The sequence below is a fragment of the Spizellomyces punctatus genome (assembly GCF_000182565.1).
Source record: "Spizellomyces punctatus DAOM BR117 chromosome Unknown supercont1.5, whole genome shotgun sequence".
NCBI lineage: Eukaryota > Fungi > Chytridiomycota > Chytridiomycetes > Spizellomycetales > Spizellomycetaceae > Spizellomyces > Spizellomyces punctatus.
Genome location: NW_015971541.1, coordinates 177,315 through 195,975, shown reverse-complemented (window position 1 = coordinate 195,975; position 18,661 = coordinate 177,315). Strand labels below are relative to the sequence as shown.

Below are 18,661 nucleotides of genomic sequence, written 5' to 3'. Positions count from 1 at the left end.
CTGATGCCTGTATTTCCCCATCGCATAGTTGGTTATTCTCAAAGCAGGCGCTGCAATAGTATCAATTGACGCACCGTTCCCCAACAACGTATCGAATATATGTATACGGGACTCGGCAGGAGCGGCTATAATCCGTACAAGGACCGAACAAAGTCTACGGCGGCAGGTCGGTCTTCGCGCGAATGTACCCATGTTCTGGGCAGACGAGTAAAGTAACGATGTTTAGTGGCTCCCCGATGGTGTTTTCCCGCTCTCAAAGTACCGATGTTTTGTACATCGGGTTCGATAGGAAAACCGAAGACGTTATGATTCCACACGCGAGAGAACTAGCCGACATCCTGCATCAACCTCCAGTCTCGCGTCATGCTCATTAGCCACATGAGTGGTATAAAAGCACATGTCCGAGTTGCTGCAGCACAAATGCCGGGGATGACGAGGCACGATACATCCTGGAGACTCTTGAGCGGATTTCGGAGTCTCCTTGCCGGTGCCTCGCATAGGAAGACGGTGTATGTGCGGGCAATGCATATAGGTGACTTGATCTAGCTGTAATGTACGGTCCATCGAAGCTAATGCGCTACTAAGGGAAGAATCCGCGCATATATACAGGAGGGCTACGGTGAGGAGGAAGATAATCGGGGAACGCTGCCTACCGGATGCGCATCTCTCTCCCTGCTCCTTCTCTTCTTCTTTAACCTTTATCCCCCACATCAATCATTAAATAAATACGTCAACGTACCTGGCGTGGATGCACCACGCCCGCTACTACTAGTCAGGTACTAAACGCGGCCCATCACATCACCAGTAGTACATTATTACATTTGACAATCGATGTGGGCGATCAGTAAAAGCAGTTAAAGAAGAGAGAATGTAGTCACTGGCTTGATCGCAGTTATGATTTTATAATTGACGACAGTATCTCCTGCTGGCCCGTCTTTTCACTTATCGCAACAAACCTATCCCCGCAATACATGCTGTGTACCTGCATTGATTTGGTAGAGGCCATGGTATGGCTCAGAAATCTGCTGTGCAGCAAATAGTCTCTACAAGGCCGCGGTTCTGTATACATTCAACGATTGTAGCGCGTGGGTTAGGAGCAAGCCTGGTTTTGCATAGGGTTAGAAAGTCGAGGATTGACTTGCTAATCCAGAAATACGTGAGAACCAGCAAAGGCAGAGGATACGTATTGGAGTAAATCCACGTCCTGCGAACTATGCACATTTCTTTATATAGAACAATGACTTTTCAATACCCATAAGCCGCGTTAGACTTTGCAACATCAGCATCTGTAACGTTTCCCCCCGGCGCGATCCAATCCACAGCCTCCTCCTTTTCCACCTGTTCATGTTCTTCAACCTGCGCTTGAGTTAACACGCCATAAACCCTTCGTCGTTTCGTCGGATCTCGTTCTGGTTTTCCATTTGACGTACTGTCTGGTTCTTTCCTTTTACCATTGCCCGTGAGTGGTGGTTGTGGTATCACTAGACCGTACTTTGGAGACGGAATGTCCTCGTCATCATCCGTGGTTTTGTGTTCCTGTGATGATGGAGGCATCTGTTGCACAGCTGGGGGTTGAGATATTGGTGAGGGTCCAGGCAATGGCTTCGTCCTTTTTGCGTCCGCAGGTTGGGTACTTTGTGTCGCTGCAGGCGGAGGTGCCGGTAAGCTAATTGAAGTTGGCGCAACCAGTTTAATCAACTTGTTCAACCGTTCAACTTCCTATTCTCATATGACCAGAATTAGCAGATTGCATCACAAGCCAGAAGACATAGTTGCCATCCAACCTTTTGCAAAGGTGGGATCTTTCTCTTCAAAGTCTCTTTAGCTTGTGATGCTTCTTTGCTGTGCAAGGCAAGCATAACTTGATCAAGCTCGTCTTGGTCTGCGTCTCCATCAGCTTTGGATTCCGCGTCTGCCTCCACCTGTCGTTGAATATCTGCAATGTCAGCGAGTACAGCATCTCGCTTCTTGAGGAGAGATTCGTAAGTTTCGGCTTTGGCAGGTGCACTTTTCTTTGGTAACGTTTTCGATTTTCCCGCTTATTGTAGTGGGCATACATGAGCGTCGCACAAAGTGCACAACTTAGCATGACTGGACTCACTGCGTTTGGTTCGATCATAAAATGAATCCTCTGACTCGTCCTCATCCCCGAGAAGCGCTTTCATACGATTTCTTTCTAAAGTGTCCGGGTGCTTGAGACCCGAGTTTTGCCAATACCTGTTTCAAGACTAAAGAAACGTACCTGCTTCAGCCTGCTCCGCCCTATTCGACCGCAAAACTCCCCGCTTATCCAGCTTGATACAGGCATCCAAAGCCGCATCGTTCTCCGCCTCCTTCTTCCGACGTCCGTGCCCCACACCCTGAAGCGCAGCCCCATATCCCACTTCAACTGGTAGTTCGATTCTAGCAACGTAGCCCCGGTCTCGTCCATGCCCTTCCTCCTCGACCCGGAATTCCATATCATAACCACGTGCTTCCAACCATAAACGCAAAGCCTTTCTTGGATCGGCGTAGTAATATGCGTTTTCATCGACAGCCGTATTATCATTCTCTGGCAAATCATATTCGACTGGTTGGTCTTCTTCTGAGGCATCTTCTCCGAACCCCCTGCAAAAAGTGGGTCAGGCAATGCAGTGTTACCGAGCAGTCCAAAGCGGGGCGTACCATGTCACGCCAGTGCTTTCCGCTTGTGCTAGCTGCTTACGTGGCACGGGGGCACGTTTTATTTCTTCCACTTGCTCTCCCTCTCCTTGGAATATGTATATGCGTGTACTTGCTCCAAACCGTAACATATCTGGCAATCACCGCGTAAGCAAACCTCAGAGAATAGCAACCATCACCCGAACATATACCTCCCACCCGTAGACGTTGATAAGAGCCCTTCGGAAGTTCGCTCTACGAAGTCACAATTCATCATAGATGAGATACAATTCTACGATCTGCTCGGATGGACAGCCTGCTCACTTTGTTTAAAAACGTTCCATGGGTGCTCCCCAAGTCATAAACATATGCCGTGCCTGTCCTCCAAGATGTTATTCCCATTAGTCATCTGGTGAAGTAAAGTTTTCCATACTCACCATCTCCTTTGAACTGAATCACCGCGTGGTATCGTGATATGCTCTAGACACAATATAGTAATCAGCGGAATCCGCCTAACCTTCTTTAATAATGCGACCTTAAGAACGAACCATACCGCATGCTCCAACTCGATATCGCAAATGGGTAGACGACCTAGCCAATCGTTGAAGGACAAGTACATCATATAATAAATAGTTGCAAACTTACCAACAACGAGCATGGGCTTCGATATTGATGGAGTTCGGTGTATGATTTGTCCACCCTTCAAGACCTAAATCCCGAAGGTAGTGAGAAAGTCATTCATTATTACAATCTACAAGCCCGTTCGCACCTCAAAATATCGCTCCTCCTTCGGTGCTGCAGACCATTCCGGTGGCTCGTAGTTCAAGGGCGGCGCTTCAGGACGAGATTGCGGTGCTCTCTCAATAGTTTGAGGTGCAGCTTCCCCCTTTTTCTGCACTCTGGCATTCTCCGTTGAGTTCTCGGTGAGCTTGGACGCAGGCAAACCCGGGTTTACAAAGTCGTCGGTAGCTTCCTCCTTGGTGGCATTCTCTGATTCGATTGCCGTTTCATGAACTGATGAAATACCCGCCTCTGCTGTAACTTTGGAAGCCGGTAGCCCTGGAACCGCGAATTTCGGCGACGACATTGAAGACGGTCACTATCCAGATCACTTGATCTGGGCAGTGAAGCCCAGGAATGCGATGAGCTTACCTTTGGGTAGCCACGTGACACACGAAGCAACCTTCATGATAACTCCTACTTACATTCGAGTTAGCGATACTTATTACATACCTGTACATTTATTGAAATAGGCCACCAAAATTTTGTCGACAAGGACTCAAAACTATAGTTCTCCTCTCGAACTATTGGTGTAACAGCATGTAGCAGTAGGTACGGATACCTACTTATTATACTGCAGTATGAAAGGCTTGGTCAACACTAGCATGTACTGGTTCAATGAAACAATATGGAATCGGACCCAACGTTTTGAATCCGGAATCTGATGCCAAACGACCTGATGGGCATTTCAACTTACTTATTCAAGCAGGCTAAGATGCGGTGCATTCGTTACCCGTTTAGAATACTTTTTTACAATGATGTGAATATTTACACTGATATCGGGCGATAAGTAAAAATGTCGGATACACTCAAGGTCTTTGGAGCATCGGTACAGGAACGTCATCGGATCCCTTGTTGGTGGCAGTAATGAAGTATACACCCTTTCATGTTGCAATATGATGGATTCGTGCGTTTACACAAGGTATGTCAGACCAAGGTTCAGCAGATGCATCCCACAAGCGTCTATTTATCTTTGACATCAACGGTGGTCGAGTCAGGTATTAACAATTGCAAGCGGGATAGCAAATTTGATTAACATCATGGCGTCGAATACATCTGGGTACGTCGCGAGCATTCGATACAACGAGTAATCTTATCTGGGCATGAACATTTGACGGTGGCCTAAAGAGGTCATATTTAACTGCATTTATCGGATGGGTGGTCATGGCGATGCATGTATGAGTATCGTTTTCATACCCATTATACAGCATGACAGATGGGATGAATGATGTCGACGGATAGATGAACATAACGTTACTTTCATGAGTGGGTCGGTACGAATATGTTCTATGACACTGCCGTAAGGTAAGTCCCTCGATTACCCAGGATTCGAGGTCTTTCTGGTACCGGTGTACACTTCCAGAGTGAGTTTGCACTGTTAGGATGCTTCATCAACGAGGTCTTGGAGGAATTCCCTATCATCGCCTCAGTACCATTTCGAAAGCTCTCCTATAATCGTTCAAGCGGCATGGTGGATGATGGCGGGGATGCTTCTATAGCCAGTGACGTATGGACAGAAAAAATGGAGTACATTCTTCTAGTGCAACGCGGAAGTTCTTTCTGGTTATATTATAAAACACTGAGTAGAATGCAAAGATATCGCATGTTATGCTAGTTTTTATGTGTGCGTGTGTCTGTGTATATGAGTCCGTCAGAGATTTGGCCTTCCGGATGCTTGTAACCTACTGATGCTGGCAATTTCCGCAAAGGGGCATTCTTGTAATGCTTAAAGCCTTTCGAATATGTGTGAACATCATGTGTGAACATCATGTTCAACAGCTTGCACATCCTGCGCTGCCCTTTCCCAACTCTTTGTTCGATTCAAATACAGGCAAGAAATCAGTAGCCTCTAGCCAGAGCAAATGACCGTGGCTTTCAGTTGCGATTTCCAGTCATGACGTCATGCTTCGATGATCGAACTTACTTAAATTCGTACCCAATCGACTTCCTGACCTTGCGACTTGCAGACTGCCAGTAGCTACCAACGTTCATAATGCCTGAACAACCTTCACAAGAGATGCATCAAGTACGCTCTCATTTCATTGAAATCCTAGCAATGTCGTACTCATACGGCCTTTTTACATCTAGCATAAAATGACTGTACAGAACGCAGTCAATGCAGTTATCCGCCAAATTCGCGGCTCTGAAAAGGACTCTGAAGCACATCAGGTTTTGAGAGAATATAAGGGTAATGTGCATGGCGGCGGATCTAATCGGCTGAATTCGACTCCGACTATAGAGGTAGGACTTACTCTGTATGCTTCTTAGATCTCTATGAGATACGACTTACATGGACGCATTCACTTAGCATCCGTCAAACACTGGTGTAATTTATGTGATGGACAGGTATTTACGGCCATTTCAATCTGATTACGACCGGGCTTTCTTGATATCAACGAGCTTTCTGAAGGGCATCCAAGAAAGGCTGGTCATCTGAAGATAAAACTTGGGGAAACTTTGGGCAGGTGCGACTTTGGCTGCTGTGGTCCTACAAGGCAAAACCTCTCATTTAATTTATTAGGGAGCGCCCGAGGTCGGTCATATTGAAAATGCGCCAGAGAAACCAATGCAATTGCATCTCAAGGAGGAGGAATTCGAATGTGAGTTATTTTAGCATCACTGACCATCAGGAAAACTGATTCACTTGACTTCTCCTCTGCCAGATGCACCCGTGTCTGGGGTCAGATCCTTAAGAGAGGCCGTCGCAAACCTCTACAACGTCCGTTATCGACAAGGAAAACAATCCAAATATACTCACGAAAACGTGTGCATTGTTCCCGGAGGACGAGCGGGTTTGACAAGAATTGCGGGCGTGATTGGGGACGCGAATGTCGGTTTTTTCCTGCCAGAGTACACTGCATATGAGCAACTTTTAGGGGTAAGAGTAGTGTTATGCATGTGACTATGCTTGTTTGAAGCCTCATGATTTTGCAAGATATTCAAGCGATTTGTACCTATCCCGACACCCCTTCATCCTGAGACTGGATTCCATGTGTCTCCCGAGTTTTTACGCCAGGAGGTAGCAGATCGTGGCCTAGGCGTCATCGTCTGCAGCAATCCTGCAAACCCCACTGGACAGCTGGTTGAGGGAGATGAGATGAAAGAATGGATTCGGATAGCAAAAGAACATCACACTACATTAGTGCTGGATGAGGTGGGTCATCATGTACCCTTGGAGGAAACCTGTCCACAAGATTTGACACTTCTGCCACTGCCATTCAGTTTTACAGCCATTACATTTACACCAACGGTCCAGAAAATTTTGGACGAACAGTGTCCGCTGCGGAACACATTGAGGATGTGAACAAAGATCCCGTAATTATGTACGCGAGGAATACCATGATGTGGGCAGGGATAGGAGCTCATCTTATTTCTTCGCAGGGTGGATGGTCTCACCAAAAACTTTCGACTTCCTGGTTGGCGAGTATGCTGGGTAATTGGACCGCAAGACGTTATCTCGTCCTTGTCATCTGCTGGATCGTTCATGGATGGAGGGGCGAATCATGTACTTCAACAAGCGGCCATTCCCCTTTTGGAGCCCGAACGTGTACTTTCAGATGCCAAAGCGCTGCAGAGACATTTCCTCGCCAAGCGGAACTATGTGATTGGACGATTATCACAGATGAATTTGCCAGTTATTAACCCGCCGAAGGCAACCTTTTATATATGGCTGGATTTGCGCCCACTGCCGGAGGTGAGTAGGAGACGGTTTACGTGAAATCATTCCGCTTTATTAAGCTAGCCTCCATCACTGTAGCCCCTGAACAATGGACTCGCCTTCTTTGAAGAAGCATTGGACGAGAAAGTCATTGTGGTTCCGGTAATTCGTTGCCCTGTTTCCATGTCTGAAAGACATGAGAGCCGTCTTCTCATCTAAATATGTTGTTCTCGTTCTCCCATGTTTTACAGGGCATCTTCTTTGATATAAATCCAGGCCGCCGACGTGAGCTTTTTGACAGCCCTTTCCATTACTACATTCGATTAAGTTTTGGGCCTCCCATGGATCAGCTTGTGAGAGGCCTTGATGGAATTGAGCGATTATTGATCAAGCATAAGTTTTTGATGGCACCTGGATCAATTGGCTAGAATATTCACCGTGTATATACGTATTTTGCTATGGGGAAGCAGAAAGATCTATTTTTACATCATTCCTAATTCACCAGTGGATTCATCTACTTGCTGTTGATTCTCTCCAAGTGGAATTTCACTCCTCATCCGAATCTTGCTCATCGGATAACATCTTGACATACTTGTATGCAGGGACGTACTTACCCTTGTGCATTGACCATCCACTCTTCATGAACCCAGTCTACTGGGTACGTCATCTTGTCGGAACCATTATATTCGATCACGTAGCAGAGGAGACCCTCAAAATCGCTCTCCTCGTCTTTTTCAATCATGATGCCAGTTATCCGTCCGTCCAAATGGTTTGGTGGTGTCGTCCCAGACCTGTCCAGCATGCGGACCTCCTTGCCAGTTCGGAGACGACCGTCTCCTAGAGATGACGAGGGAGGTCGAACTGCCTTGCTCATCCGAACGGCGTTTCGAGCCTCATTGTTGACATCGAAAAAGTCGAGACAACAAAAGGGACAACACTCATACTGATGAGCTGCGCAAACGGTTATAGTTGCGCCTTCGTCGCTCTCAATGCTGGCAATGTCAGCCATGAAAGATATGGCGGCCTTGCGATATTCGCCCACTGCGCCACACTGATCGTGCTACGCCACCGGTTGGAGTGCAGCAAAATTCCAATTGAGATCGACGTTGAGCATGTTTGCCAGCGTAGGCCGTGATCGGTCCATTGCATGCAGAGAGTGCACCAAAGATATATATAAAGTCGTTGATCTTATCTTAGATTAACAATAATCATGGCTCCCATTCCACTCCCACCACCTTCCTCCCGATTGGGAACGCTACAAACCCTTCGCTCTGCGATCCATAAAGCGAGTACTGGTGTCGAGCTCCTCCGACCTATTACACCCTCAATAACCTCCCGCCGCCAAAAGCTCTTGACGCATTATCCACCTGGAGTCGACTCAACCAAATTGGCCTCTCAGGATCCTTCGTTAGGAACATTGCAATTGGTGGATGTGTGGCAGCAGATGAAGGTTGCCAGGGAGGAGGAGATGACAAAGAGGGGCAAACCTCCAAGGGTGTCTGGTAAGTTGAGTAATTCAGAGCACACTGCTGGCCTGGCTGTTTTCTCATCCAGTACGTCCAGTCTTGACAGGGAAAGCGAAGCCGCCACAGGCTGATGGCACAAAGAAGGGCAAAAAGCGGAAGTAAAATATGTTTATGGGCCGAGTTGCAAGTGAATTAATATATTGTATTGTCACGCGGAGCGAGCTTGCAGTTATCGCAAACGTCCCTGATTGTTGTCCTTTCCGCCCACCGTCTCAAGTGTATTTCGTATCCGTTCTAACACAGCTTCGGGTGAAGCAGCTTCCAACATATCTGTGATATCGCGATAAACTTCCCATAGATTTGAATATTTCGGAATGGGTGCCTTTTGGAATATTCGGTTAGGACCAGGAGTATGAAAAGAAAAGGGCTTGCACGATGACGCTTACTCTCTCTATCTCTTTGTTTTTACCAACTCCGGATACACGATGAAAGTGGGCTTCGGTCTTGTCTATCAGTGACATAAGATACCGCAGTTGGTGCCCTTCCTGCTTCGTCCAGGTCGAACGTTCCGCGACATCATTCAATATCGCCGATATTATGACGTCCACCAGAATGCCCATAGACTTCAGATATATCTCAAGTGGCATAATCGGCTAAAATATGTGTTACTTACCCATTAAATCGCGCACTCAGAACCGATTTCTGACAAACGACATACCTTCCATGCTTTTACTAGTCCATTCAAATGATAAAGCGCTGCTTTGATCGCCTTCTCAACCTGCTCGCAGCGCATATCGTCCGAAAGACTCCCAAAGCCACCCGCTTCGGCCAATCGAGCCAAGAGGTCGTCTCGCTGTTTGCGCTACAACACAACGAAAAAGGATAAAAACCAGGATCCATTTGTGCAGAAGTTGTGCACCCTACCAATTGGTTTCTAAAATAACCTTCGCCCAACTTGCGATAACTTGGCACCATGTCCAGAAACGTTCCCATTTGTTTCAAGGGATACGGAAGAAGTGTGCTATACTTGTACCCCATCGCGAGAAGATGAAAGCATATATACTCGCAATCATTATAGAACAGCATTGTTCGTCCGGGGATATTCTCCAGTGAATCAGCATGATGGACCGGTATGACCGCGCGGTAGCAGTCAAAAATATCTCGGGCACAGTAAAAGGCTTCGATTTTGCTATAATCAAAGAATCAGTTGACTGGTCAACAAACAAGCGTTCAATTGAACAACCACCAGTCACACCTGCTGTCATCGGCAGTCGCAACACTCTCAAGGGTTTGGTGAGCCAGCTCAACCAATGCCTGCGCTTGCTTGCTTACGTGACATGTTGGCAACTTGAATCTCGCTTCTGCCATTTCTAGGCCGTCTTTACCGCCAATTTTAGCAGCAGCCTTAGTCTCGTCCATTTCCTTTCCCGCTTTAGTCTCACTGGTGACGGTAAATATATCACCTGTAGCATGACTGCTCAATCCTAATCCAACATGATGCTCAACAATGTGATATTCTTACCTCGTTCCAATTCTCCAGGAACCTCGACTGTATTCTGGTCGTCGCTTTGTAAGATATCGCGAACTAGCATCAGCAAGTCTGCTCGCCTCTTCTGGGCATAATGCTGGTTGACTCGCACGGTGAAATCCAGTAGATCGTTCTGATCTTTTCGAAACATACCTATCCAAAATGGAAGCATGAGGTGCTGTGTATGTGTTCAAGATCACCATGAAAAGGGGCACTTACCAAGTTTTTTCATGTTTTCATCAAACCCTCGTATCTCGATGACAAGCTCATGATATTTGCCCAGTGCATCTGGATCTTCAGGGATGGACGGCATGAGGCACTCACTAAGAACCTTGGACGCAAGCTCTGGCGACCAGCTATCCGCGAAGATCTGGATAGGATCACAAGCGCCATCCGAGCTGCTGCCGCTGAACACGGTTTCCTTCAAGAGTTGCGCGAGCTTCAAGAGCTTGTCAAATACCATTGGTAGGTATTCTGATAAGTTCCATTATTTTAGACCTTCCATGAGATATTTCTAGTAAACTATTTTATTTTTCGTACCTTCGGTCTGTCTTGCTTCTGTCTTTACTACTCCAGAAGAAGGCCCATATCGAATTGTCGACGCGATCTTTGTCCTATTTAATGTAAGCTCCAGGCTCGGATCCCTCATGATTGGCATGGCCAAAGTCGCGGTGATCCGCCGAGATAAACGCCTCATGGCGCCTTCCAATGAGTTCATTTTCACCATTGCCAACTTAACGTCTTCATGATTGATGGGACTATCAAAATAGGTCCTGGCGATGGTGGCTATTGCAGTGAGAGTCAGTCTTGTATTGTTGGCGTATTGTCAAACCGATTGGCCTTTACCGAGAAGACGTGAAGTTACTTTCAGCTCTGAGTAGTCATTGTGTGATATGAATACGTAAGCTGCGGAAAATAGCTCCTCGAGTCTTTGCTGCAAGTGAGCGCGCTTTGAAGTGACTTCTTTCTATTTCAACCGTTAGATGTTACTGAAACATACTATGGCACGATCGATGTAATAGTACCTTCAAGGCGTTGAGTACCTCCAGTGGACAATCAGCGTCGTCTTTCAGGCTAACAAGTCGTTCGATCAAGAATCCCTGTACCAGTAAAAAGTCAGTTATGCCGTTGTTCTCATTTTCGACTTCGCACTCAAGGTGGTACCATTTCCATCACTGAATCAGCGGCGGTAATCATTTCTCCTGTCTCCACCAATTGATCAAAACCTTGCAATTCGACATGCAGCTGTATAATATCTGAGTGATTACTGTCGATGATCTCAGAACGCCAAAAATGCTTCCTGACCTTTGTTATCGCTTCAAGAAGACTGACAGTTTTCAACTTCAAGTCCCTTTCTCGATTGGCGACCGCCTTTGCTCCACCAATCAAATGTCAACCATGGAAGCTCAGACACGGGAAATTGATTCTACCTCAGCGGGCGAGTACCATGTACCGTCGTTCCCTTAGGTGATGCCTCTATCTGTTCTGCAAGAGCGGCGATTTCATCTCTCAAGTCGAAGCGGTATTGATAGGAGTTTACAAAATCTTTATAGTAGCTATACGAAGTTTCAGTTGAGAACAACAACAGCAGAAATTATTGGCTACACTAACCTGATGATAGTCAAGAATACATTGCTCTATGAAAATATGAAACGGGTTGAGAAGAATTTTCAGCGACTAGTGTTCCCGGCTGCATCATACTTTAAGAGTCTCCAATTGTTCCTCCAACGGTGCATCCAGCTTGCCTGACAGCAAACGCGAAAGTGAAGATTCTTGTCGACGCCCATAGTGGGAAGGGATTTCCGAGGCTGCAAGCATGTTTGCTCCCACACTCACGTTTACTTTGAACGAAGTGAAGTTGGGAAACCTCGGAATGTCCGATCACCTGGACATTATTTAACCCTTTATGGGAACATTATGAAATGGTCGAACGTAAAACCAGCAAATCCCTGCAAGATAGGTCTTGTCTTGGCAGACTAATGTTTCCACCACATGTCCGATTAGTATATTGATATCTTAGGGCGTTAGCTGGCTAACACGTCCACTGTCTCGATCTGTAGTCCAACAAGTGTAATTTGTTTATATATTTGCATTGTACACAGACCTCCCAAGCACCACCAAAGCCGACACCACGGACATCCGCGTGCCAGCCCATCCATATCGCTCGCTCCTTAACGGTTGGACTTGGCAACACGCTCCAACTCGTCCTTCTTCTTGATAGCGTAAGAGTTGGAAGAGCCCTTAGCAGCGTTGATGAGCTCATCAGCCAGGCACTCAGCGATGGTCTTGACGTTACGGAAAGCAGCCTCGCGAGCCTGATATACAGACAGATGAGGATCTCAAAATACAATTACCAAGGTATATATTTAAAGCACTTACGCCAGTGGTCAAAAGCCAGATGGCTTGGTTTACACGACGGAGAGGGGACACATCGACGGCCTGACGACGTACGGTACCCTGCGAACCAATACGGGTGGAGTCTTCGCGGGGTCCGGTGTTGATGATGGCGTCAACCAACACCTGGATGGGGTTCTGGTCCGTCAAGAGGTGGATGATCTCGAACGCGTGCTTAACGATGCGGATGGTCATAAGCTTCTTTCCGTTGTTGCGACCGTGCATCATCAGAGAGTTGGCAAGACGCTCCACAATGGGGCACTGTCCGATATATCAGGATCGAGAATTCGGCAAACAATCCCAGCGCCATGTACGAACCTGTGCCTTACGGAACCGCTTTTGTTGGTACCGTCCAGCAGTGTGGGGCGAGTACACGGGGTGTTGCATGACCATCAGGTAGTCCTGTATCCGAAATCAAGACTCCATCAGCATTTTCGTCCTTACGTCCAATGGCACCTAAGTAGCATCCAACTCCCCCGTCCCCACAACAAAATGCACCGCAACACTAGATAAGCACCTGAAGAGATATGTCACGGATTTCAACACCTTCGTAGCTGTGGTATTATTCCAAAGAACGTCAGTTCCAAAAGTTCCAAGTCCTCCCTCTCAGAACCCTCTGCTCATTTCATACCTCCACTAGAATCAAAAATACTACATTCAGCAATTTCAAACGCACAAACGAAACCCAAGCCTTTACACACCTTGTTGTACAGAAGGATCTCTCCAGTCTGCTCAACGGCCACCTCGTCTGCGTACTGGTCGGCCATGGTTGCGTTCTGCAAATGTCAAATGCCTCGGTCAGAATCGTGATCACATTCGCGAACTCTCTCCTCCACAGTAACAAGTCGGGTTTGCTCAATCTCTCAAGACGAACGAACAATCGAGTAGCATTCTCTGCGACCGACGGGATGGATGGATGGATGGATGATTGGACGACACTTTACCTTCCTTCCTGTGATGGACAAACGGCGAAAAGGGAAGAACTCTACGCTATGCTCAAAATCCGATGTCAAGACCAGAAATTCTTGTGTAACATTCTGTATAGTCACGTGCTAATGGTCACGTGCTGCTGGACTTCGCGAATTCAAGTTTGGACTAACTTTCCAATCCGGGTTCCAAAGACGACGAATAATGTTCAAACGCAATCAGAGAGGACATTTGGGCCTTGGAGCCAGTAGAAACGGGGCAGGGAAGGGAAGAGGCCTCTGGGATGACGATGACGAGGCGGCCTTTAATGAGCCGGAACGACCGGCAAAACGCAGGATGCTTGATCTTGATGACGGTACTGCCAATGACAAGCGTCCTTCTGTAGAAGAGATAACGACGAAGGAAGGCTTTAATTCAGCCAATGCCGCTGAGGAGGAGGAGGATGAGCTTGATGCGTTTATGGCTGGTATTAATGCAGAAATCCAGCAGCAAGAGCGAGTAGAAGAGAAAGCAAAACTAGGCCCAACACGTCGCGACGACTTCGAGGAAGAGGATTTTGTGGAGAGCTATGTCAAGCACATGAAGAAAAAGGGCATAGAAATTGGCAAAAATGCTCCTGTCGCACAGCAAGACGATGTGGATTCGGACGAGGAAGTGTATGCGACTGCCCGCGCTGTTGATGCTGCTCTGGCGGAAAATGACGAAGGATTGGGGGACAATGCGCTGGGAGATATGAAGAGAAGAGAAATTGAACCGTTACCTGCTGTAGATCATTCAAAGATTCAGTACCCTGAGATTGAGAAAGATTTTTACGAGGAACATTCAGATATTGCCGCCCTGAGTGAGGCAGAAGCATGGCAGATTCGCCGAGACCTAGACATGCGAGTGTCAGGACATGACATAGCCAAGCCGTGCATCTCCTTTGCGCACTTTGGCTTTGATGACTCCTTGATTGACGCTATCCGCAGGCACGGATACACGGAACCAACGGGCATCCAGCGACAAGCGGTCCCAGTAGCGCTTAGCGGAAGGGACATTATTGGCATTGCAAAAACGGGAAGTGGAAAAACTGCGGCATTCATATGGCCCATGCTGGTGCATATGATGGATCAAGAGGAGTTGGAGAAAGGGGACGGACCCATCGGTTTAATCCTGGCCCCAACTCGAGAGCTCGCACATCAAATATATCTCGAGGCGAAAAAGTTTGCCAAAGCCTACGGTCTGAAGGTTGGTGTTGTGTACGGCGGTGCGTCAAAAGGTGAACAATTCAAGGAATTACGGGGCGGAGGGATCGAAATTCTGGTTGCGACCCCGGGAAGATTGATTGACCTGGTGAAAATGAAGGCAACAAACCTCCGCAGAGTTTCATACCTGGTTTTGGATGAAGCGGATCGTATGTTTGATCTCGGATTTGAGCCACAAGTCCGGTCCATTTGTAACAACGTCCGACCCGATCGACAAACCCTACTCTTTAGTGCAACCTTCCAAAAGCGAGTGGAACGCCTGGCGCGAGACGTGCTGACCGAGCCCGTGCGAATAAGCATTGGTGGCGTTGGTCAAGCTAATACGGATATCACACAAATTGTACAGGTTCTTGAAGACGATGGATATAAGTGGGGCTGGCTTACACAAAGGCTTGTCAAGTTCACAGTGGACGGGAGCGTACTGGTTTTTGTGGGCAGAAAAACGGGGGTTGATGAACTTGCTGCAAATTTGAAGGCTTCTGGATTCGAATGCAGTCCACTACATGGAGATATGTTACAACACGAGCGGGATAAAGTCATCCATGACTTCAAGGCCGGGAAGGTTAAACTTCTGGTGAGCACAGATGTAGCAGCCCGGGGATTGGATATCAAATCTATCAAAACAGTGGTTAACTATGATGGTAAAGTATTTGAAATATGTTCCATGTAACCAGTTTGAAGCTTATATATGCTTTTATTTCCCGCAGTGGCACGCGATATTGATTCACATGTCCATCGCATTGGGCGAACCGGCCGAGCGGGTGAAAAGGGCACAGCGTATACGTTGATTACGCAAAAGGAGGATAAATTTGCCGGGGAGCTGGTCCGAAACTTGGAAGACGCTGGGCAAACGGTCCCTCCAGAATTGCTGACGCTAGCGCTAAAGAATGGCCGCTTTAGAAAAGGACGAGAGCGAGGTGGTGGACGTGGGCGAGGTAGAGGACGGGGAAGAGGACGGGGGAGGGGTCGTGGAGGGGCCGGATTTGGCGGCGGAAACGGACATAGGGGAAGCTTTGGTGGTGGCAGTAATCCAAATCTTGCTCCGATAGGCAATCGCGGACATGTGGGCATAGGTGGCAATCCCGAACCCAACCACATCTCGCGCACAGCAGAATTGGGGACAAACCGTGGGGTCGGAGGAATGAAATTTACCGCTTTTCAGCGAGCATCGTCAGCGCAAGGGAGTTCAACGTCATTTGTGGGAAAGGACAAGAATGGAGGTGGATCGACCACAGAACGCAGACGGAGGTGGGATGAGCAGTAGTGTCATATTCTGTAACTCACGGGTCACTCCCGCATTGAATTTGAAATATACCCGACTGCTGGGCTGTCACACATTCGGATGCGTGTCCACCACCTATCGTGCAGGGCCAGAGTGTTGTTACTCCCTTTCTAACATCGTATAACCTGGATAATATGCTTAATTTAATGGATGCGCTTGTTGTATTCTAATATTTGCCCATCTATGTACATTTATAACACGAGGCACCAGGCTTTAGTCATCCTATCCACTTCCGTCGCGGTGTTTTGCATTTCGTGAATCTTCCGGATCATCTTCCCTATTTCTCTTACGACCCACCACTGGGACTACCTCCATATAAAACTCTTCAAGTTCAGCAGGATTCACCACCCAACTCTGGAACTTTTGATCAAACAGCGCCGCCTTGGCGGTTTGATAAGACGTATTCGCACGTTTTACATCACGGTATGAGAGTCGCGAGAAATCTATTTGTCTGTAGTGGAGCAAATATTTCAATTACTTTCGGATCATGGCGACGATACCTAAAAACGTACCCTAGGGACATTGAACGCTCGTGTAGAGGTATGATCTCCAGAAGACTTTGAAATTCTTCGAAAAGCAGTGCTTTACATATTGGTGACCTAGAAACGGATATGAGACGTCATTTGCGGACTTCTCACCAAATAACTTACCGCGCTTTAGCGCTCCACGTTCCAGCTTTTGCGGCAAAACCTTGCCGCCGGCCGTTGGTGATCGCTTCAGAGTCCCTCGGGTGACTTGCATTCCAGGCGATTGCTGGAACGACCTAGAGAATTTTAATCGCTTTGCTGATAATGTAAGTGGCAAACGATCGTCACGAACATGTATCCGCAGGAATCGGCTTGATTTCATGTCGGCTAGACACACTGGTCTTGCTCCAGAAAAAATCGCGATTTGTCGCAAAAAGCTTGGGGCGGGTAACTTTATAAGGTGCAGGAAGGTCTAGCACAAATGGCGAGAACATGAACCAACGCTCAGGTAAATGGATCGAATGGAATTCGTGGCTTACCATTTATTCCACTAACTCTTTCGCAGAATGCCCGCTCCATGGCCTCGCTATCATACAAATCTCCCACTACGATAGATTCCAAGTACAGAGGTTCGACAAAATGGGATAGTAGAGCGCCACCAAGACCTAGGACATTCCACATGGCTATCTTATCGCTACATAGTCCGTGGTTTGAGACGTTTCGAACTCATGCATCAAAGAAATCGTTGGACTCACCGACCTGCAAGACATCGATAATGTCGGTTCCGCATCGACACGCCCTGGCTTGGTACGCAGCACTCCCATGGATGTGAAATCGGCTCTGCCACGCAGCACCTGGTTTGAACTAGGCGCGATAACCATGGTGGCTGCAGGAGTTTCCATTTTCTTCTCGAGGAACATCAATGCCTTGCTTTCGTTCGCTTTTCTCTCTTCCTCTGATTGACTTTTCAGAAGAGCTGCCATTGAAGCGTCACCACCTAAAAGAGACTTAGACAACATCCAAGGAATTATTTTACAGTCGCTTCGAGTACTTACAGGCAGACTGAGATATATACATGTGAAAACTTATCCCTTTTGCGAGCTGAAAACTCGTGTCCTGCTGTCCCGTCTTTCTTACAAGGATAGACGGAAGACCCTTCATAGCGTTTAGGGCTTCGGAATAAATGTATCTGCAAACGGGAACTCAATACAATTCAGACAATGCCTTAGTAAAGACCTTCACTAACCTAACAAAGCTCCGCCGGCATAGGACCTCTGCGTGGCTATCATTTATACAACTACCATCCTTGACAAGTTGGCGTTTATTCAAACACTTGAGGCCTGTTCTTTCCGTACGTTCAGCATGGACGCTCTCGAGGTCGCAGGCAGAAGGTTATGCTGCTCACCCAATTGCAACACACTTTAAGTGTGCGTCCTTGTCTTCTTGAGTGTCAGGTATCGATTCTGGTTCAGGTCTCACTTTGCGGTTTTACCTTGAGCTCTTTGCAACTGGACAATGCCCGCCAAGACTGTCCACTCTGGCTTTTTACCGCGAACAGTCGGTTTCCCTTTCTTTGGAATGCCATCAAAGCATTTCAAGACTGTATCCGCGATGGTGTCCGGCCAGCTGTCGTCGTCAATAGAGCGACGATGGGAATCGTGGCTTGCCATGTGATCTAGTCCGAGGACTCTGGCCTAAAACTCTTTGAAAGTCGCGTTTTCGATCAGATCTGTAAGCCGAGATGAGGCTAGGGGTCAGGCGTAACGTACTCAGGAGACTCACCTCTACTTACTGCCATGCTGCGAAATATACTTGTAGTAGGTTTGATGGTATTGGTCGCACGTAGTGCGTAAGTGAATCAAGGATTAGAACATGGTAGATATTCGAATCCTAGAGCGAAAACGTTGATAGATCTACAGAAATTATATTCACCCTACTCTAGCAAATGATCAGGAAGGTATACGAAACAGTATCTCATACGATTTTCTAATTCATTAAAACGACCACAGACCCATACTGCACCGTTTACTTTCTAATGTGGCTAATTTATCTGAGTGTCATTATCCCTCCAACATCTACATGTTCATATAATGGGTATCCAAAGAAAAGGCACTGCGGATGGGTATCGTCTACCCGCAGCAAAAGATTCGTTTCCACCATGGGGCCGTGCCCAATCGCACCAAGTCCTAACAGAATTGTCAGCGACCCATGTCAGTAAATGAATGGTCCACCATGCTTACTCGGGCATCCCAAGCTCGTATTGTCTTGTCGTGGG

The 18,661-nt window shown here is 47.3% G+C and overlaps 8 protein-coding genes across 8 annotated transcripts; 3 read left to right on the top strand and 5 right to left on the bottom strand.

Annotated features, from left to right (window-relative positions):
* Nucleotides 1-1,111: 1,111 nt before the first annotated feature.
* SPPG_03122 (uncharacterized protein) lies at nucleotides 1,112-3,727 on the bottom strand (the record flags this gene model as incomplete). Its single annotated transcript, XM_016751404.1, has 11 exons — nucleotides 1,112-1,719; nucleotides 1,785-2,038; nucleotides 2,102-2,176; nucleotides 2,243-2,607; nucleotides 2,665-2,794; nucleotides 2,853-2,895; nucleotides 2,965-3,017; nucleotides 3,078-3,120; nucleotides 3,194-3,231; nucleotides 3,286-3,349; nucleotides 3,410-3,727. 11 exons carry the CDS (start codon nucleotides 3,725-3,727, stop codon nucleotides 1,246-1,248), a joined length of 1,857 nt encoding a protein of 618 aa, XP_016609351.1. The 3' UTR covers nucleotides 1,112-1,245.
* A 1,616-nt stretch (nucleotides 3,728-5,343) lies between these two features.
* SPPG_03121 (uncharacterized protein) lies at nucleotides 5,344-7,568 on the top strand. The gene is made up of 11 exons (XM_016751403.1): nucleotides 5,344-5,446; nucleotides 5,509-5,661; nucleotides 5,729-5,766; nucleotides 5,831-5,885; nucleotides 5,942-6,020; nucleotides 6,084-6,298; nucleotides 6,356-6,574; nucleotides 6,643-6,743; nucleotides 6,802-7,114; nucleotides 7,178-7,240; nucleotides 7,330-7,568. Exons 1-11 carry the CDS (start codon nucleotides 5,414-5,416, stop codon nucleotides 7,504-7,506), a joined length of 1,446 nt encoding a protein of 481 aa, XP_016609350.1. The 5' UTR covers nucleotides 5,344-5,413; the 3' UTR covers nucleotides 7,507-7,568.
* On the bottom strand, nucleotides 7,356-8,091 carry SPPG_03120 (uncharacterized protein). Its single transcript, XM_016751402.1, has one exon. The coding sequence runs from the start codon at nucleotides 8,085-8,087 to the stop codon at nucleotides 7,689-7,691; it is 399 nt and encodes a 132-aa protein (XP_016609349.1). The 5' UTR covers nucleotides 8,088-8,091; the 3' UTR covers nucleotides 7,356-7,688.
* Nucleotides 8,092-8,183: 92 nt separating this feature from the next.
* SPPG_03119 (uncharacterized protein) lies at nucleotides 8,184-8,859 on the top strand. Its single transcript, XM_016751401.1, has 2 exons — nucleotides 8,184-8,580; nucleotides 8,642-8,859. Exons 1-2 carry the CDS (start codon nucleotides 8,289-8,291, stop codon nucleotides 8,704-8,706), a joined length of 357 nt encoding a protein of 118 aa, XP_016609348.1. The 5' UTR covers nucleotides 8,184-8,288; the 3' UTR covers nucleotides 8,707-8,859.
* Nucleotides 8,720-11,929, bottom strand: SPPG_03118 (uncharacterized protein). The gene is made up of 15 exons (XM_016751400.1): nucleotides 11,774-11,929; nucleotides 11,684-11,709; nucleotides 11,526-11,628; nucleotides 11,378-11,443; nucleotides 11,237-11,317; nucleotides 11,098-11,172; nucleotides 10,919-11,039; nucleotides 10,613-10,858; nucleotides 10,292-10,546; nucleotides 10,067-10,225; nucleotides 9,800-10,007; nucleotides 9,469-9,733; nucleotides 9,263-9,406; nucleotides 8,991-9,197; nucleotides 8,720-8,926 (listed from the first exon to the last, which is right to left on the bottom strand). Exons 1-15 carry the CDS (start codon nucleotides 11,888-11,890, stop codon nucleotides 8,774-8,776), a joined length of 2,226 nt encoding a protein of 741 aa, XP_016609347.1. The 5' UTR covers nucleotides 11,891-11,929; the 3' UTR covers nucleotides 8,720-8,773.
* Nucleotides 11,930-12,033: 104 nt separating this feature from the next.
* On the bottom strand, nucleotides 12,034-13,464 carry SPPG_03117 (40S ribosomal protein S5). Its single transcript, XM_016751399.1, has 7 exons — nucleotides 13,411-13,464; nucleotides 13,168-13,242; nucleotides 13,098-13,102; nucleotides 12,984-13,020; nucleotides 12,785-12,868; nucleotides 12,452-12,727; nucleotides 12,034-12,387 (listed from the first exon to the last, which is right to left on the bottom strand). Exons 2-7 carry the CDS (start codon nucleotides 13,231-13,233, stop codon nucleotides 12,244-12,246), a joined length of 612 nt encoding a protein of 203 aa, XP_016609346.1. The 5' UTR covers nucleotides 13,234-13,242; nucleotides 13,411-13,464; the 3' UTR covers nucleotides 12,034-12,243.
* Nucleotides 13,465-13,588: 124 nt separating this feature from the next.
* On the top strand, nucleotides 13,589-16,049 carry SPPG_03116 (uncharacterized protein). The gene is made up of 2 exons (XM_016751398.1): nucleotides 13,589-15,278; nucleotides 15,345-16,049. The coding sequence occupies exons 1-2, from the start codon at nucleotides 13,598-13,600 to the stop codon at nucleotides 15,899-15,901; spliced, it is 2,238 nt and encodes a 745-aa protein (XP_016609345.1). The 5' UTR covers nucleotides 13,589-13,597; the 3' UTR covers nucleotides 15,902-16,049.
* A 6-nt stretch (nucleotides 16,050-16,055) lies between these two features.
* SPPG_03115 (tRNA-specific adenosine deaminase) lies at nucleotides 16,056-18,092 on the bottom strand. Its single transcript, XM_016751397.1, has 9 exons — nucleotides 17,792-18,092; nucleotides 17,633-17,731; nucleotides 17,442-17,575; nucleotides 17,146-17,383; nucleotides 16,926-17,080; nucleotides 16,739-16,858; nucleotides 16,570-16,672; nucleotides 16,432-16,518; nucleotides 16,056-16,370 (listed from the first exon to the last, which is right to left on the bottom strand). The coding sequence occupies exons 3-9, from the start codon at nucleotides 17,545-17,547 to the stop codon at nucleotides 16,142-16,144; spliced, it is 1,038 nt and encodes a 345-aa protein (XP_016609344.1). The 5' UTR covers nucleotides 17,548-17,575; nucleotides 17,633-17,731; nucleotides 17,792-18,092; the 3' UTR covers nucleotides 16,056-16,141.
* Nucleotides 18,093-18,661: the final 569 nt, after the last annotated feature.

Coding starts and splice junctions, on each gene's coding strand:
- SPPG_03121 (XM_016751403.1), top strand. CDS start 5,414: ATGCCTGAACAACCTTCACAAGAGATGCATCAA. Junction 5,767..5,830: donor GTAATTTATGTGATGGACAG/GTATTTACGGCC, acceptor AGCTTTCTGAAG/GGCATCCAAGAAAGGCTGGT. Junction 7,115..7,177: donor ATTTGCGCCCACTGCCGGAG/GTGAGTAGGAGA, acceptor CCATCACTGTAG/CCCCTGAACAATGGACTCGC.
- SPPG_03120 (XM_016751402.1), bottom strand. CDS start 8,087: ATGGCTGACATTGCCAGCATTGAGAGCGACGAAGGCGCAACTATAACC.
- SPPG_03119 (XM_016751401.1), top strand. CDS start 8,289: ATGGCTCCCATTCCACTCCCACCACCTTCCTCCCGATTGGGAACGCTA. Junction 8,581..8,641: donor CAAACCTCCAAGGGTGTCTG/GTAAGTTGAGTA, acceptor CAGTACGTCCAG/TCTTGACAGGGAAAGCGAAG.
- SPPG_03118 (XM_016751400.1), bottom strand. CDS start 11,890: ATGCTTGCAGCCTCGGAAATCCCTTCCCACTATGGGCGTCGACAAGAA. Junction 10,859..10,918: donor AGTAACTTCACGTCTTCTCG/GTAAAGGCCAAT, acceptor TCACTGCAATAG/CCACCATCGCCAGGACCTAT. Junction 9,407..9,468: donor GTTATTTTAGAAACCAATTG/GTAGGGTGCACA, acceptor GTTGTGTTGTAG/CGCAAACAGCGAGACGACCT.
- SPPG_03117 (XM_016751399.1), bottom strand. CDS start 13,233: ATGGCCGACCAGTACGCAGACGAGGTGGCCGTTGAGCAGACTGGAGAG. Junction 12,869..12,983: donor TCCGTGACATATCTCTTCAG/GTGCTTATCTAG, acceptor TTTCGGATACAG/GACTACCTGATGGTCATGCA. Junction 12,388..12,451: donor TCTGGCTTTTGACCACTGGC/GTAAGTGCTTTA, acceptor TCTGTATATCAG/GCTCGCGAGGCTGCTTTCCG.
- SPPG_03116 (XM_016751398.1), top strand. CDS start 13,598: ATGTTCAAACGCAATCAGAGAGGACATTTGGGCCTTGGAGCCAGTAGA. Junction 15,279..15,344: donor AACAGTGGTTAACTATGATG/GTAAAGTATTTG, acceptor TATTTCCCGCAG/TGGCACGCGATATTGATTCA.
- SPPG_03115 (XM_016751397.1), bottom strand. CDS start 17,547: ATGAAGGGTCTTCCGTCTATCCTTGTAAGAAAGACGGGACAGCAGGAC. Junction 17,384..17,441: donor GTATATATCTCAGTCTGCCT/GTAAGTACTCGA, acceptor AGTCTCTTTTAG/GTGGTGACGCTTCAATGGCA. Junction 16,859..16,925: donor AAGAGTTAGTGGAATAAATG/GTAAGCCACGAA, acceptor CATTTGTGCTAG/ACCTTCCTGCACCTTATAAA.